The sequence below is a fragment of the Gymnogyps californianus genome, chromosome Z, assembly GCF_018139145.2.
Source record: "Gymnogyps californianus isolate 813 chromosome Z, ASM1813914v2, whole genome shotgun sequence".
In the NCBI taxonomy this organism is placed as follows: domain Eukaryota; kingdom Metazoa; phylum Chordata; class Aves; order Accipitriformes; family Cathartidae; genus Gymnogyps; species Gymnogyps californianus.
Genome location: NC_059500.1, coordinates 72,504,393 through 72,522,497, shown reverse-complemented (window position 1 = coordinate 72,522,497; position 18,105 = coordinate 72,504,393). Strand labels below are relative to the sequence as shown.

General features: G+C 40.7%; 1 protein-coding gene across 1 annotated transcript in view; it reads right to left on the bottom strand.

Moving 5' to 3' along the window:
- The window catches only part of MTMR12 (myotubularin related protein 12), a 36,175-nt gene extending 18,939 nt beyond the window's left edge, over positions 1–17,236 (bottom strand). Inside the window, exons 1-7 of the mRNA XM_050913560.1 lie at positions 17,174–17,236; positions 9,146–9,200; positions 7,791–7,930; positions 5,874–5,946; positions 4,495–4,625; positions 3,741–3,834; positions 1,040–1,163 (exon numbers count right to left, since the gene is read on the bottom strand). Coding sequence (XP_050769517.1) covers positions 1,040–1,163; positions 3,741–3,834; positions 4,495–4,625; positions 5,874–5,946; positions 7,791–7,930; positions 9,146–9,200; positions 17,174–17,233 — 677 coding nt within the window. The 5' untranslated portion in view covers positions 17,234–17,236. The remainder of the gene's footprint in view (positions 1–1,039; positions 1,164–3,740; positions 3,835–4,494; positions 4,626–5,873; positions 5,947–7,790; positions 7,931–9,145; positions 9,201–17,173) is intronic.
- Positions 17,237–18,105: the final 869 nt, after the last annotated feature.

Genomic DNA, 18,105 nt, shown 5'->3' with positions numbered 1-18,105 from the left:
AACACCCTCCTTTATTTTCAGCTGGATAAGGTATTTTCTTCCAATCTTGAGCTCTTCATTATTTTCACTGTAACATTCCCCTGCCTTTCCAAGGCTGCAATTAAGTCCTACATTTAATTGTAGCATCTAAGACTGACTGTTAAGACTGCCTTGGTTCTCTCACTCTTTGTTTCAAAAGATACCCTTGTAGTATTAGATAACTAGTTCTGTTTCCATGCCTTGTAAGCAGTTCACATCACAATTCAAGAATGTCATTTAATATATCATGAATTTCCAGTATCAGCCAACACTATTTGTGTTCAAGGCCCACAGAAGCAACAAAGATAAGTACTTAACCTCAGCTTGAGTCTCTCAAGACAGAGTTCTAGAATAAATAGTTAAGACTTCTTTGAAAATCGGTGTTTGTTCCCAAGGTCTGTGAAACCTTTCAGGATTTGACTATTAAACAACAGTAGTACACAAAGCCTTGTATACATCCTAAAGGGTTCACCAACAGATGCTACTTAGCTGAACTGGTAGAAGTATACATCTCCAACCTTCCACTAGAGGCAACATAACTTAACTTCCATCAGCACATTTTGCAGATATACTTTAAACCAGTTACTCTTTCCCCACCCAGCCCCCCAACTAAAACAACAGAAAATCTCAAGTGCATGTAACTTGAAATTTTACCAGAGTAAAGGTACAGGACTGAGAAAATGTCATCCTAACCAGCAAGTATGACAAAAGTGTAGGTACCAGACCTACATATTTTCTATTCCATTTTAAGGTGGTATTCTCCACCCCTAGAGATACTCAAAGCTTGACTGACCAAGGTCCTGAGTAGCCTGACCTAATGTAGAAGTTAACCCTGCTTGAGCAAGGTTGTGTAAGATGACCTCCTCAGGTCCCAAATCAAAGTATCCCATAAATCAAAATGGAAACCAGATCCTAAAACACCCCTAAATAACTGTATAATGCTTAGCAAAGGTAGCACTGATTTTTGCAAATCTTAACGAGACGTATATCCAAGGTTCACTATTAACGAGGGCAAGCTTACTTTTCAGAGACTCTGTAGCCTTCATTTGTAGTCACTGCTTTGTATTTCGCATTCCCTTTGGTCCGCTCCAACTCATCACGCCAGTCCTCAAGAGTATCAAACATCACAGTTTGGTTTCTTCCATCTGTCAGACATCAATAATGTTAAATTTGCAGACTGTTAGGAACTCTTAATATGAAAGCATTCCTAAATCAAGTCGTTATTTTTAATTAAGGTAAGCAAGCAAAACCTCTTGCATAATGAAAGCCTTGAGTCAAAGATAAAATGCCTTTGTACACCACACTGCTTCTGTCTGATCTTTAATGACACATCTTCTATCAAACACTGCCTTAACTAATAATTTCAGGAATAGTTTCTCCTACAGAAACTAATCAGTTCTTATGGAACTTCCATACAGTTGAGGCTGTCCTCACATCCAGCCTAAAACCCAGGATGCTGTGCAGCAAATACCGTTGTATACTAGTGCAGCTGACTGGCATCTAACAACATAGGCTTAAATGTAGAACTAACAATCATACCAAAAGCCCTTCTGCAATTCAGATACTGCATTTCATTTAAAGTTCATTCTTTTATCATGGATAGGAGTTTTGCACTGAATAGAACATTTCAGGCACTTGATAAGAGCAGAAAATTGATTACAGCAATTCAGTCTCAATCATTTCAACTGAGAACTTTTCCTGTATTTATATTTAGCCCCCTCAGCAACAGTTACAACAGCAGGTTGATTTAGCCTCAGATCTTGTATAATAACCATATCATTTATGGAGTAAGACCAATTGTTTTAGGCACCCATCATAATTAAGTGTCCTGCAACATCAGCTAACACTGAAATACCAAACAGAGCTAGAGTTTCCACGGAAGATACAATGGCAAGTTGAAACTTTCCACCATAAGAAGATAAGGTAGATGAAAAATTCACAGCTGGAAGCAGAATATTATTAATGAGCTCTAAGGGACAAGTTAAGATTTTAAGAGTATCAGACCATAAGAGGCATAAAACCCAATTTCTCAAGTCTACTTGGTTTGTCCTGTAACAACTTCAGAAAGAATGAGACCTAGGCATTTATTATTGAAGATAGTTACTAAAACATGAAAGAATTCTGGCACAACACTTCAATGTTGCTATAAAGACCAGGCTTCTCCCACATATGCTTTGTCTCTACCTGGAAAAGCTTACAGTCTTTCTGACGCTTATAGTTCAAACTGAACACCAGTTACAGATGAAGCCTGCAGGAACTACCTGACCCAGCAATGTGCCCTTGCAGCAAAGGCAGCCAACGTACTCTTGGGCTGCATTAGGAAAACCATTGCCTACAGGCTGAATGAGGTGATTGTTGTTCTCAGCTCAGCACTGGTGAGGCCATGCCTGGAGTGCTGTGTCCAGTGGTGGGCTCCCCAGTACAAGACAGGCACAGGCTTGCTGTACCACATCCAGTGAAGGCCCATTAAGATCATTAAAGGGCTTGAAGCACCTGATATGAGAGACTGAGAGCTGAGATCATTGAGCCTGGAGAAGAGAAGGCTCGGCAGGGGTACAGAGGGGCAAGAAATCTTTCCAGTGTGTATAAACATCTGACTGGGGGTGGAAGCAGGGGAGGGCAGTAAAGAAGATGGATCTAGACTCAGTGTTATCTAGTGACATGACAAAAGGCAGTGCACACAAGCTGAACTACAGCAAATCCCATTTAAATGTAATAATAAACTTTTTCACTATGAGGATGGTCAAATAATGAAACAGGCTGTTCAGAAAGGTTGTGGAGTCTTAAACCTTGGAGATACTGAAAACCCAAATGGACATGACCCTGGTAAGCTTGCTGTCGTTAACCCTACTCTAAGCAGGGGCAGATGGACAAGAACATGACTAGATGATCTCTCGAGGTTTCTTCTAACCTCAAAGATTCTGTAATTCCTTGACATATTTCGGTAAGTCTCTGACTAATGCCTTGGGTACATCAAAACTTCCCTCTGTGAAAGGAACAGGTGTTCCTGGTGCACTAAGAATCAGGTTCCTAATTCAAAACAGTGCTATTACTTCTGTTGAAGTCTGAACTATGAAATGCTAGAAGTTGCACTGACAACTTTTTATCTTGAATTTTGCAGCTTACTATATTATTCAGCCAAGTTTGATTAAGTGGGAAGATTATGTAATAAGTTAGCTATAAGCGGAAGTCAGATGTCTACTGGAATGTTGCTGTGCAAACCCATGCTTTTTTTGCAGTTGCTTGGGAGAAGCAGATCGCTTGCAAATAAGGGCAAAAAGGGAAATACTTTCTGTCAGATGCTACTGAAAATGTAATAATTTAAGAATTAAGAGCAGGAAGTTTGGTTCACTGCAATAGTACAGAAAAACACGTTGATAAAATAAGCAAAATATTTTCTAGATGAGAGCACTCTAGTCAGAAGCACATGAAAAGCATTTGCACATATTGATCACAGTAAGTTTTCAATCCAGTGATGCTACTCTTGCTTGGAAAATTTCTGTGCAACTACACTGAAGGACACAGAAACCAATAGTAGACAATTTAGAGATTTTTAGCAACAAGTCTAACAATGTATAACAAGAGAAAAATGAATCTTCTGAGACTATCTGCCAGCAGGGCAGAGTTACAAGCCAAGCACAAACTCAGATGCTAAGCGTCCCAGACTGCTAAGGAACTAACCATGTGCAACAAATACAAATCAAAAATAGAAAAACATTTACCTGTGTTGTTTGGGGCAGCTGATGCATAAGAGAACAGAAACAAGCGTTTAAGCAGCTTAGGAGTCTGGCTATGATGAACTATACCACTGACGATCTAGGAAAGGACCAAAAATTAACACCCAAACACAGACTAAGACTGTCAGTGTAAAAAACGTGATTTTTTTACACACCCCCCCCCCTCGTTTTAAACAAAACTGTTCAATGGGTTCTATCCCCAACAGCCGAAAACTGACTTTTAGAAAGTTTTCTATGTTGTCTGCAAGACACTATACCTACTTGGCTTAATGAGAAGTATTATACATGTTCAACTTCAGAATGACTCTCATTATTTAAATAAAGGTAGTAGACTCCTAGTCTGGAGTTCAGATTAACCTGTCAAAAGAACTGAAGTTATCAGGAAGATAACTGCTTTCATATGAAAAAGGCTGAAGTCTAAAATGTAATAAAATTACATATCACAAAAGAACAGCTTTACAAGTCTGCCTGAGCTGAAGCTAATTTCATGTAGTACTCTAAAGCTCCAGTTTTCTTCAAACAGCCAGTGCATCTGACCTTTTTAACTGCTATACATAACAATGTTTAATGAGTAAGCTTAGCTAGAAATCAAAGTCTTTTACTTTCTTCCTCAATTGGGAATGATCAGAAAAATCAAGTTTAAGGGATATCTCAGGGTGAATTTCATCCTTCCCTCATCCCCACAACTAAACACCCAACACTAAGCTTAAAGAAAAACGAATTAAGTTACTATACTTACTCTTTTCACTTCCTCTTCTTTTGTGTATCTCAGGCAGAAATGAAATACTCTAAGGTCTTTACAGTAGATAATTAGCTTCTCCGGGTATTTTCTCAGCTGTCCAGTTAGAAGTTTCTTTTTCTCATCATAAACTGCAAAATTAAAAAGTCTAAGTAAATACCAAAAAGAACTTTGCCATCAGTTGATAAAGCTATCCCTGCTTGACTTAATTCTCAAGAAACTAATTCAAGTCCAAGTTTTAGCAAGTCAAAACAAGCATCCTTGGTCTCCACAGAGACCGGCAAGCTCTTGTGCTAATGTACTGAACTCTTGTTTTTTAAACCCACTCAAACTACTTCCTGCAAGGTAGAAACCAAACTTGCAGCAAGCCAGCTGCTCAGTGATTATTTCTGTTCACATTCTGACTGCATAGTAACTTCAAAGTTCTGAGATGCATAAAGAACACAATTTAGTAGTTTTGCCTGAGGGAAAGTCCCCAAACAACTGAGATCATTCTAAGTTCCTAAAAAAAAATATTTTTTTTTTAACCACCATAAAGTCCCCAAGAAAGCCCTTTGTTCACTTCTGTTTGAGGATGTATCATTTCACAACTTCAAGTGCTGCCAGCTAGGCCATTGTATATGAAACTAAACAGTGTCTCAAACAGCTTCCACTAGTCTCCCCCTAGTCCACTCCTTCACAGATCTACACCACCATTCATAAATACTCTGAATACGCTAACACTAGTCCAAGATCAGGCTTCTCAATAAAGCCTTTCCCACTGCTTACAAATTACCAGCCCCATTCTCGCTTACCTTTTTTAGCAACACAGGCATGTAAGCCCTGCTGCAAAACACTCATTGATTTACTTGTAAATTAAAACCTTGTTTTCTATCTCCGTTGATATTTTGAAGACATCATGACACTCACAAAACAAAGTTCCCTTAGACAAACAAAAGGTATTGTTTGGAAATTTGGTACCTGTACTGCTCTGCAGTACTATTGCTCAAATGAAGTGAACACCTTCGTATTTATAGAAATAGTTGATACACTGGAAGATCCTTGTGCACCAATCTTAATCAGAGACTTCTCACAGGACACTCTTCTCTGCTTTGAATCACGGCACTTTGAAGGAATTGTTTTGTCTGCCTCACCAAGATAATTAATCAAAATGTAGCTTTGACAAGCTTGAGGGATAAGACTGGGTTCTGACAGATTTCTTATCTGTCATTTCATCATTAAATAACTGCAGCTGTTTTTTCTAGACTACCCAATCTTAGTTTCCAAACTGACAACTCTATCAGTTTTCTAAAAACGATGTACGTGTACAAAGAGCACCAGCACTATAAGACACTTAGAAATGTGAGGCATGGTAAACCAAGAGGAGAAAGCTGACCTACCTCCATAGATTTGATCTACACATTGCAGGGTTATGTCATTTTCTCCTACAATCTTATTCTTAAATTGAGGCTCCTAGAACATGAAAAAAATTCTTAGAAATGTCACACTACTAAGCAGTAGCACCTTCTCACAAGTAAAGGATGTATTCAGTACATATTTTAATATCAGCATTACTTCTTATTCTTATAAGCTGTGTAAGGCAGAACACTGAAGAACAGTTATTAAAATACAGACAGATACAGGTTACACAGACATAGTTTATAAACTGCAGATCCAGTTTTATTTCTCAGCCATGCTTGAAATGTAGATAGAGTTTTTACTTGTCAAATAGCTTCAAAGCATGCATTTCTATTGAGAGTCACTTTTCAAACTAGTATCATTGCAGTAAACAGGAAATACAGTAACTTTATGTAATCCAAGCCTGTTTATGACAAGCTTCCTTGCTATGGGAACCTGGCAGGAAATAGAAAGTCTCTTAAAAGAACAAGTATCCCAAGAATATTCCAACATAACAGCCAGATTTATCACTGGGTAAAATGAAGACACACACAACCCAATTCTCTTATCTACTGTTTTGCCAAACTTGAGGTGATTTGGGGCTCCCTTCACTTTCATCATTCCATGAGTTCAGAGTTAAAAATGACATTTGAGCGATGCCACAATTAAACATTGTTATGTCAAATAGTATTACCAGAAGGCTGATGTACACTGCATCAGCAAATTGCATTTTACATGAAGACAGCTGTGAACAGAGTTAACCTCATTCAAGTTATTTCCAGGTCTGCAGTACTCTGAATCAGGTGGCTAATACTGAACTTCTGTTAAGAGAAATATAGTTGACTTCGCATGCTATAAACTCAAGGTGTAAAGTTAGTGATGGAACAGAAATTAGCATCGTCACTACCAACTTTAGCATAAATCTCATGTGATCTGTGGAAAGGGCTCTGCAGCTTTGTCCCAGTTAATTCCAAAAGGTCCAAAAAAATCTGTATTTGGCTGCAGAAGCCTTAGTTTAACATTTAAACTCCCTGAAATTTTGCCCCAAGAAACTTCCAGCTACGATCAACATGTGTCAAACCATAATCTTCTCATTCTTCTTTCACTGTCAAGATCACCTTGCACTTGAGACCACATACTAGGCTCTCCTTCACTTTTATTGCCTAAATGGACCAGTCTGTTTTAGATGCTTAAGCACATCAAAAAAGGTGTGGCATTACCACTCCCCTTTGACAGCTCAGTCAGAGCACCTAAAACAAGGGAAACAAGATTAAACTCATTTCTAGGATTTGGGGACTTCTTAGCTTTTTTAATGTTTGCCAGCTCAACAGTACCAGGTTTTTAAATATTTGCAGTCAACACCTGACTTTGAATGGAATAATTCAGAGCTTTACTGAGCCACACAAATAATTATCTAGAGCATTTCCACTGAGTATTTGCTTACTCTGTCTTGTGCAGCCCTGAAATGGTTCTGCAGATGTAGCCCAAAGTCAAGTCAGACAGATGTTATACAACATTAGAAGTACATTCAACATTCACACTTTTGCAATTGCTACTAGACAAGCAGTCGGAAATCAGGTTTAAACAAACTGTTGATTTAATTTTCAAAACAATTCATTCTTTAACTTAAGCATCACAAAATTACCAACTCACAAGATAAAGAGTTATAAACTATGTCTAATGTAAGTGTCCACATACAGGCCTGCACCATTTTTACTTAAATAGTCATTAGAGCTTGAGGAAGGATCTGCATAGACCAAACAGATGCAGACTGATTAAAATGAGTCTGCACCCATGAAAACTTTTCTATAAATCTACATTCATTCTGTATCCTTATATAAGGGAAAGATGTGATTAGTCAGAGACATTATATGTCTTCAGAGCCTGTTTGGTGATAATTAGAAGACTTGTCTTCCTACATTATCATCTGAAGTAGAATCATCATCAAGGAAAGCAATCTTGAAGTTTGTGCACACAAGTTTCCCATAGGTGCCACGATTTGCCCCATCTTCTTGTATATACTTGTATACCGTGCTTGCCTCGCAAAGCAGCAGTTCACCTGTATAAAAGAAACACTGACTTGCAACATAACTGACATTTATAATTGAATTATTTCAACTGTTACCTTAAACTCAGCATTAACTTCCTGACAGCTTCTCGTAACTGTATGCCTGAACACATTTCATCACTGTTATACAAAAAGACTATGAGGCAGCTCCTGGAATCAGTACATTGAGAGCCTTCCAGGTTATTAACTTTACTCAAGATGCACTGAACACTGTTCAACCGCACACATTTAGGAGTTCTGTAACCAGAGATACCTGTATCATGGCCTACTCTAAGCAGTAGGAAAACAACGTGTGGAGTTGCAAAGAGCAAACATACAAGTGCATACTCGTAAAAAACCAAAGCCCACTGAAGAATAGTTTATATAATCAACAAACAAGCTGAAAACTGTTCCAATTTTCCTTACTGCTAAACTCTAAGAATGCTGAAACATTTGAGTTGATTACTACAAGTTCATCATAGTTAATTTTTTATAGGTTTGACTAGAGATGTTGCTTATTTTACAGGTCCTAGGGCTATTTTAAAGTTCTCAAACACAAGTTTGCATAAGTAATGGTCAATGAAGTTCTAATCTTAAAAGTAACAGGAACTGAACGTCAAGTTTAAGAAAGTAAAACCAGGTTTTAATAGGTATCATCAGCTAGACTCTTGGTCTTTGCTATAGAGTGCAGAAAACCCAACAGAACAATACTAGTTTATTCTAAGCTTTTACTTGTATTTTATCTTAGTAATATCATATTTCCTGATCTTGGAAAACATTTTTAAAAAGAAAATTGTAAATTAAAAAAAAACACTGAACAGTGAATGAGGCATCAAAAGGCCTAAGTAACTCATAGTAGAAGCAAAGCAACTAGAAAGTAAGTTTCTACTAGTTCTTGGTCCTCAATTCCTAAACAAACAAAAAACTACCAGACTTTTATCTTTTAAGAAACAGGACAAACTGAAGTATAGACAGTTGTCCGCATGCAGCTTACCTGAAGATACTGTACTCTACGAAAACTGAAATTTTTATAGAGTTTTTCAACAACCCATGCAGATATAGATATTAAACATTTCAACTTGTGTGGGTTGTTACACCAAACCCTCTATTTTACTACTTGGGACACTGATCTCCCATGAGTGTTTGCTGCAGACATGGAAATATTTAAATATTGTTTACATGATTAATTTTTTATTATTTAATTCTAATACAATATACAACAGTTACCTGGTAGTAAGTGAGGATTTACTTCCTTTTCTATGGGTTCCTTTATGTGTATTTCCTAAAGAGAGAAAAAGTAATTATTACTTTGCAAAGACTGTACCTTCAACACATGCTGTAAATAACAGCACCCTCCCTCTTAAATTCCTCATGTTCTAGCAAATAGGCAAATTAAAACTAAGGAAAAAAGCTTCCTAAATTAAGAAGAATAAGTTTGCAATGTGCTCCTTCCACTACAGGTCAGTAGTCTACTACCTAAATAATTAAGTCAGTGGTTTGACACCCAGTGTCAGTTACATGCAGCTGTGAACACAAAAAAGGAAATGCATTATTTGTATAAGTAACAGACAGAAATAAAGCATTACCAATACTTGTTAAGTTCTCTCAGCACATGTAAATGGATAAGCATAAAATTCATATTACAACACCATCTCCCAGAGTTCATTCATAAGCTTTTCCATGTATGACTTAATATTTGTTTGCTTCAGTTTTTCAAGCTTCATCCTTCGCTATCCATTTCTGATTTTCTTACATGTATCATTGCAATCAAAGTACGAAAGTTACTTAAATGGCACTAACCAAGATTATAGGGAAAGGGATTTCAGAATCTCAGACCCAAGAGGTAAAACCAGTCACAGGATATCCTTTAGTTTGGACCCAAACTGCACGAAACAAACCTATTAAATTCTCAGTATCACTTATTCTAGCCTTGAGGCACTGACAGTTGGGCTAAAATCTCCAGCCGAAAGACTATCAAACTAGAGGACATGCTACACCCTTCCTGCTCAGCCAGTTCAGAACTTCCTCCTCCAAGCTCGAATCACTTCACACGCATTGGAGTCTTTCTGGAAAACTATTAGTTAACTGCAAATGCCCCCTACCCCGGGGCCACAGCAGTAAGCAAGCTAATCTTAGTTTGTCACCAGCATCCAGAGTCAGGGTTTACTAGTGCCTTTATAGCTATGCCTTCTACTATCACTATTTGTGCGCAACTAAATGCAACATTGTTTGCTCATGAACTATATGCCAACAATCACTGCTACAGAACAGTAAAGCTGTGTACTGCTTAGTACTAGTATACTAGTAAAGTATACTAACTAGGTGCTTTTTCAGTAACTTCTACTTTGGGAGATATCATAAGGCATGTAATAACTACTGTGTATGTATACACACTGCTTGAATGTTCAGACTTCTTGCCGTGAGTACCAGTTTATGCTAGTGTTGGCAGATAAGACCTGAGAAAAAAAAAATATTTGACCCCAAGGAAGTTCTTTGAGCTTACACTCATTTGTTAAAATGCAATGAAGCTTTTAACAGGTATCACAGAGGCAAATAGTTTTGAACAAGTGGTTTGGGTTTTGGTTACAAGTTAAATTGGTTACCTCCTGAAAGGAATTAGAATTTTAATTAATAGCATCACAGCAGAATAGAGACCTCAGTCAAACACTGATATCAGCTTGTAAAACCCAGTTTCACTCTTCATTGACAAAAACCCACAGGCATTTAAGTGCTTACTATAGGCAGAATTCCTATCACACAACAGCTTCCAAGAGCTGAGCCTCCAGAACAGTTCTATTTGAAAGTCAACATTTATATTCCCATAATAAAACCATAAATATTTTAAAGACAGTTTTCATACATATGCACTAGGGATAGCTAGAATGCAAGCCATGAACATTGCTGAAGAATCCATGCTGCTGCGCTCATTTTCCAAGGGAGCATATTAAAATACATTAAATTCTACTAATGTCACATTTTGTATTTGCTCTTTCAAGAAAGAAGGCAAAGATCTTTATGAAGAAAGTTAACTCAGCATGAGTCAGTGCAAGTTGTGTAGGAACCCATAAGTTTAGCTAACATCTCCACTCTGTTTCAACTTTATTTTTCTAACGGATTTCAGTTTTGGGGCAACACAGATCTTAGGACTAACTTAAGAGCCTGCTGACACTAAAATGCATGCTCCTCAACACCCCTTTAATCAGTCACACAGTTCATACTCACCCACCCACCCACCCACCTCTTTTATCCCTGGGTTTCTCTGACTACATGGTGAGGTAATTTTGTTCATAAGATCAGCTGGAAAGTCTGTACTTATGCTACATTTGGTTTTGTTGTTACTGCCTATTGTTAGCAGAACTGGCTCATCAACAGGTCAGATGAGCACAGAAACAAAAGAAAGGGAAGCAGCAGAAGCAAGTCTGTCCCTTTCCACAAGCTACGAAATCCACTCAGACCTCAGGAAACTTCACCCTCTGACCATTTGTTGAAGTTAAGCATGCAAGCACTTTCCATATATGACCACTGAAAGCCACACACACCTCTAGATAGATACTTCTTCATCTGTAGCTTCCCCGTTCCGAATGCCCCAAGCAGCATCTTGGCACTTCTTACTCAAGATACAGCACAGGAAACCCTACTACCAGCAATAGCTAAAAGCAGATACCCACAGGACACCATACAAATGAGGAAAATTAACTCTGGATTGCCTCAGAAATGATAGAAACAAAGACCTCAAACTTTGCTGGAGGTTTTAGAAACTTCTTTCTCAGAGATGCTTCTCACCTGTGCACTTACCTTCTGCTACATTCCTTTTTCCAGGCTATCAAACAGTGGTAGGCAATAGAGCAACACCCCATAATTATCAATTATAACAGTACAGAGTACCAAATCATACCAAAACTGCAGGCTGACAACATGTCACACTATACTAATTCATAATGCATCACCCCTCTTGTTCAAACCAACTTCAGCTGATAGCACTATGAAACCATGAAGTGCCAGGGAAAGGAGACACCTTGCTCCTTGTAGATTCTCTGCTTCAACAGGGGGGAGACAACACAATAGAGAAACTGTTTTTCTTAAGGAAAGGCTCACCTCTTCTCGTTTTTTACCCGAGTATAGGGAACAACTGCACAGTTTGCAATACCCAGGGACTACATCCAGCTTTCTCCCAAAAATACATTTAAAGGGGCTAAAACATATTCCCCAAGTCTGTCTGGGAAGACATGTCTTCCCCAAGTGCTGAAGCATAAGAGCCACCATGGCAACATCAAGTTTAAGGCAGGAAGTTCAAGTAGTAGTTATGCTATATATTAACGGGGTCCTAACAGTTAGGGCAGGAGAGGGATCCCAAATGATTCATGCTCTTTGTCCTAGAGCCTCACCACAATTGGGAGCAATTCCTCGCCTCCCACTCCACAGGGAGGTAAACAACTGTGGACACAAAATGAGTAAAAAGTGAAACACATTCCCTGCATGCCAGAATCCAGATCTTGTCAGAGAATTTGGATTTTTTTTTAAATCAGTATTGCAAGATACGTATATAGGCCTATTGATACTGGCTGTTGCCCATCACTCTCAGCAGCGAGACCGTACAGTCTGCTCCTGCAAATTATATGCTGTAAGCTCTGAACCTACCTTACCCCATGGCAATGTTTCCATTTATCTATAGCTGGACACTTGTGCTAGAGATAATTCCAACAATGGAAAACAAGACTTTTAGTAAACATACTGGGAAAAACATTGTTTATTAGATTCAAGTAATGAAGGAACCAGTTATCACTGCCAGGGTTTCAAGCGCACTGGCTGAAACATAGTCTTTCAAGGCTGACAGCAAATGGTAGGGCTGTGAAAACACAGGATATTTTAATGTTGTTATATAGTTTTCCACAAGTAATCTCTGCACAGGGAAGCTCTACATCATGGTGAGGCTTGCTGTGAACATCCATTTTTTCTTATTTATTTATACTTCACTAAAAGACTAACAGAGGGCTGAGATAGCTTTCTTAACTACACTTTTATCTTTATCAGTTGTAAAAGTCAAACTGTATACTGAAATATTTGCAAGTTAGTTGTGGTGCTCCAATAAATGAATACAGTATTCCTGGGTAAAATAAGTCAAACTTTAGTCTAACAGTTCCACTTGAATTTCATGCAAAAGAGGAAATACCTGTGCACATGCTTAGCATATACTTTGTATTTAGAAATGAACCACAATACATACTTGTTATTTTCTGAAAGACTATTTCTTGGTCAAACAAATCTACTCCCATGTTGTATGCTATACAATTCAGAGGAGATACTTACTACACTAATAACAGTGCTGAAAATAATCTCTAACTGCTTGTTTTCCTTCCTTTCATGGCTCCATTATCCAATAGCCCATTAGATCATAGTGCATGTTTTCCATGTCTGTTCCATCTTTTATCCTTTCCTCTTTCCTTACATTGTCCTGTCCATCGTGTCTGACTTCAACGCCTGGCTTCCCCCATGTCAGTCCGGAGCCCAGCTGTCCACTTTGGTAACTCCTATTCCTTATATCACCCTTCAATTCCATCACTCTAATTTAGAAGGAGTGCCATACTATTTTAAAAGTGATCACTACAGAACACACAATATTGTACCAAGATTTGAAAGCAACAAGTATTCATCGTGGTTATGAGCTAACAGCAATGCATGATTTGAGAGACAAAGCACAAGAGGTATGAAAGTTACCCTCACAACTCAGCAGCACGAAGTGTACTCTAGATTTCAGGGACAAGCAGCAGGAAGCAGAACAAACTCTTAAAGTTTAAGGGCTAATACAAGAACTAATATCCTATAAGAATTAACATGAAGGATTTAACTTTTAAGAATGCATGCACAGAAAGTAACATTAAGCTTCAAATCAAGTTTAATATCTACATTGTTATTCAAATTAAGATTTTAAAGGAAAATATGATCCAGCTTGTCAGCCTTGTAAATACTTTCAGTTTTGAAATATTAGAGTTAGAAATCATGAAGTAATTCACTGGTTCTTGTTTCTATGTCTCCATAGACAAATATTCCTAGTCTATGATCAGACATGTCAAAACATTGACTTTATACCCTAGTATTCACCCCACTTCCTGCAGGGTAGCCAAGTCTGTCCTGAGGGGAAGTGTGTCATTAATATCAACATCCTACAGTCTCACTCTCAACAGACCATTGATTGATCTGTGGTTCCATATAGCACAGCAGAACTAGGTTATATTCAGTCAGATGTCAAAAACACTGCTTTTCCAGACATTCTGGGGTTTCACAGCAGAAATTAATTCTGTTCCTTTAATAAATAGCATTTTCTGTTCACTCCTTACTTCCATTTTGCCATGTATTAACATGAATAGAGTTCCTGTTTCTTTTCATATTCAAACAAAACAAACCCCAAAAGCAGTTTAAAGCTAACTTCATTTTATTTTTCTGAACATTACCTACTGTGTCTGTCAGGTATCTGAGGATGGACTAAACAAGATGGGGCTAGAACAAAACTCAGCTCTGCCTGTTGCATTTTCTTATTGTAGGGCTCCCCTAACCTAGAAGCAGCAGCTTAAGGTCTCAAACAACTTTCCAGGCGAACAAGGACAAGCCCAAAGAATCTGGAGGTTATAAGCAAGGGGAACTACAGCATAACACTATTATATTGCTCTGTATTGCACAGTGGTTGACAGAAAATCTTGCTGCAAGTCAGAAGTATAAACAGATTCAAGGCAAGGCTCCCTCAGTTCACCGACAAGTCCACCATTAACTCAAATGCTATCTAGACGTAACCTCAAGCTCATGAAGCCCCTGAACTGCTGTTTCCCACCTTTTGACAGGGTCTACCAGAGGAAGCAACACACTGAACATACCTGTCACCTGTACTCTTCCCCAAGCATCTGGCAGTTACACTATCTTGATGAAAGGGAAGTTCCCAGTTGACCAAACTATGTTCCACATAAGAAGGATTAAGTATTTCCACTGTTCTATCAGTCTAGCTCCAATTTTAAAACTCAACTACATGAAAGTTAACATGTACAGGAAATCATGAAAGTTAACATGTACAGGAAATCTGTGTTCAGAAAGTTATTTTTCTCAGGTACATACAGAATACAGTTCCTTGAGAGATACTCACTTCTGCTTATTTTAGGATATCTAATCAACATGCTTCTTCCAGATGCCCAAATAGCCTCACAGTTTTCATCATATATCTGAAGTTTTATTTTTAATCCTCATAAAACCCACTTAAAGTCTTCAGCTTCCTGTGTAACCATCCCATTAAGGCAGTCATACACTGTCTAAAAGAGAGCAATACCCAACAGAGTAAAGAGTAAAACTTGCTTTACTTGCTTCTGGCATCAGACCTCCGTTTCACTGAGCTTTTGAAGGTGCAAAAGAGACACTGATTCTATGGCAGAAGTCAGCTCTATATTTCAAAGCTTCTGCTGCAAGAGCCCATGAAATTCTTAAATGTAAGTGCATAAATGAGATGGTTAAAAGCAGCATGAATACATAAAGAGTGAATGACTGCAAGCCCTACTGCATCAGGATATTTCATTACGAGCTTCAACTTCCAATATTCAATACCTTCGTTATTCTTCCTGCAGCCATCAGGATCATATTTGAAGTTACATTACTGTAGTTATAATCAAGTTAAAGTACTCTTTATTATTTGTTATCTTAATGCACTACATATATTTGACTTGTACCTTCTCCCACTGGCCATTTTTTCTAGCAAGCTTTAATCATCCAGCATGCTCGTTTAAACAGTGAAGTGTCTTTCACTAAGTCCAACAAGTGAAGTTCTTATCTTCACAAAATTCAGTTCCTTGAGCACGTACTTTTTTGTATATTTGTACAACGTATTTTCCTAAGGGGAAAGACGGACTTCACACAGAGATATATTTGCTGACTCCAGAAATATCTGTACCCATCATTTACATCCATTTTCACCGGGAAATACAAGGAAGATAGAAAACTTTTAAAGTCAACTGATGAAACTACAAGTCACCAGGGCTGAAGAACATATAAAACCAGAGTTGCTACCACAAAATAAGGACATAAGTTTTAAACAGCACAGCTGACTTAAGCCATAATAATTCTGCATTGTTATTTCAGATTCAGTGAAAAATAAAACCATCAGATTCTCCAAGGTCCTATCAGTGACACACTCTGTACTAATTAACAAGATAGACAAAAAATCTCTTCCTTAAGAAGCTCTCAAGAAAATTGAACAATTAAGAAGAACCAGTGTGACACAGATTACAAAGAACTATGGAGGGGAAAAAAAACAACACCACAAATGGCTAGTTTTCATGAAGATTGGTCTTCCTAGAAAACAGCTGTTTACCAGGAATAAGAATGAAGGAATACTGAATAACAATACTGATCTAATACATCTGCTAACAACATGACCTTTCTAATCAAACTGCCAACATAAGTTGCAATAAATAAGTGAAAGGACAACAGGAAGAACAATATGAAAGATATGCACAGTCAAGAGTTCAACACCGAGCTGTTAAGGAAAGAGACGCAGAGGTTTACAGCGACAGAACTGAAAACAAGGAGTTTACAAAGACAGAGCACGCATTGGGAGTGAAGTGATGTTAAGGGACTTTAAGAAAAACAGGTTTGGAAAGCCCCACCTTACAAGCTGAACAGTCATGATGACAGCCTGCCATCTGGTCATTGCTTACAAAAACAATACAAGTGAAGTACCAGAAAAATAACCAGCTCAAAACTGACCAGCCAACTACATTTTTTAAGCTTTCTCGAGAAGCAACAAGCGAGATGCTTCCCCCTCGTTCTCGGGGAAGCACCTTCGAGGCACCAGACATGCAATTCCCGAAAACAGCACACCCAGCAACACTCGCACCAGCCCTGCTCCAGCCACATGCCCGTCCCCGTCCCACAGCCGCACCACGAAGCTCTTCACAACTCCCCGCGGAAAACTCCCGCTGCGAAACCCGAGGCAGGGGCGAGGGGAACGGCAGCACGCGAGAAGCCCGCGCAGATCCCCGCCCCGCCGCCCGGCTCCGTCGCGCACGGCGGCTCCCGCGGCCCTGACGAGACCCCCAGCCAGGCCCGCGCCGGGGCGTGGAGGGCTCCCCCGCCGCCCTGCGGGCCGGGGCTGCGGCAGCCTGACAGCTCCCCCGCCCGCACCTCCCGCGGCCCCTTCCCTCGCGGCGCCCCGCCGCAGCCGCCTCAGAGGCCGCCGCCCGCTCTCACAGGGCGGCCGCGCCCGCCCCGCCGGCCCCGCACCTCCGGGCTGATGTAGGACACGAAGGAGGGCTTGGCCGCCTTGGCCCCGCTGCCCAACATGGCTCCGGCCGCCTCCTGTCTGTCCCTGGAGCCCGCGGCGGCACCGGCCAGCGGCGGCACCGCCTCCCAGGGCTCCTCCTCTGGGGGGCGGCGGCAGCAGGGAGCCGGCGGCGGCGGGGAGCCCTCAGCGGCTGTAGCAGCAGCGCGGGCACCAGCATCCGGCGCACGTAATTGACCCCGCCCCTAGCCCGGTGCCCGCCCGGTACCCGCCCGCCCCGCCGCCGGCCATTTCTAGGGCACCGCCTCCCCGCCGCGCCCGTTCTCACTGGGCATAGACGCTGTCAGTCATAAGCGCGCCCTCCTCCTATTGGCAGCGAGGGGGCGCGCCTGGAGGAGGCGGGGCGGTGGCCGGAGGAGAGGGAGGCCAATCGGGGCGCGGCCCCGGCCGCCAGGGGGCGCTGTTCCCGGGGGCCCCGCAGGCGGCGGGGCGGCGGGGGGCGCGTCCCGCCCGGCCGGGCAGCGGGGGCCCGGAGCCGGCGCTGGGCCGGGGCGGCTGCCGCAGGGCTCGGGGCAGTGCCCCACAGCATCAGGTGCTGTTGAAGCACCGGTGTCTGTGCCCGTGCAGGCGATGAGCACCCGCTTTTCGGCGCTTCGCACCCGCGCAGGGTGGCGGCAGCACGTGAGCGGCGGTGGGGATGCGGCCGCGTCCTTGGGATTCTCCCAGGGGGTATCCCCACGGCTTTGCGTGCTGCCGGCTGCCTGTGTGTGACCAGAGTACGTCCTGCGCGGCTCTTCCTTCGGCCTGTGCTGCACGGCTCGGGCTAACTGGGTTCCCACTGAATTTTTTCATTTCAGGGTAACCACGTCTTTTTTGCATCAGTGTGAAGACTGCGCGCTCTTGCCTGTGCTTTGGTTGAGTTGCCACTTCGTTT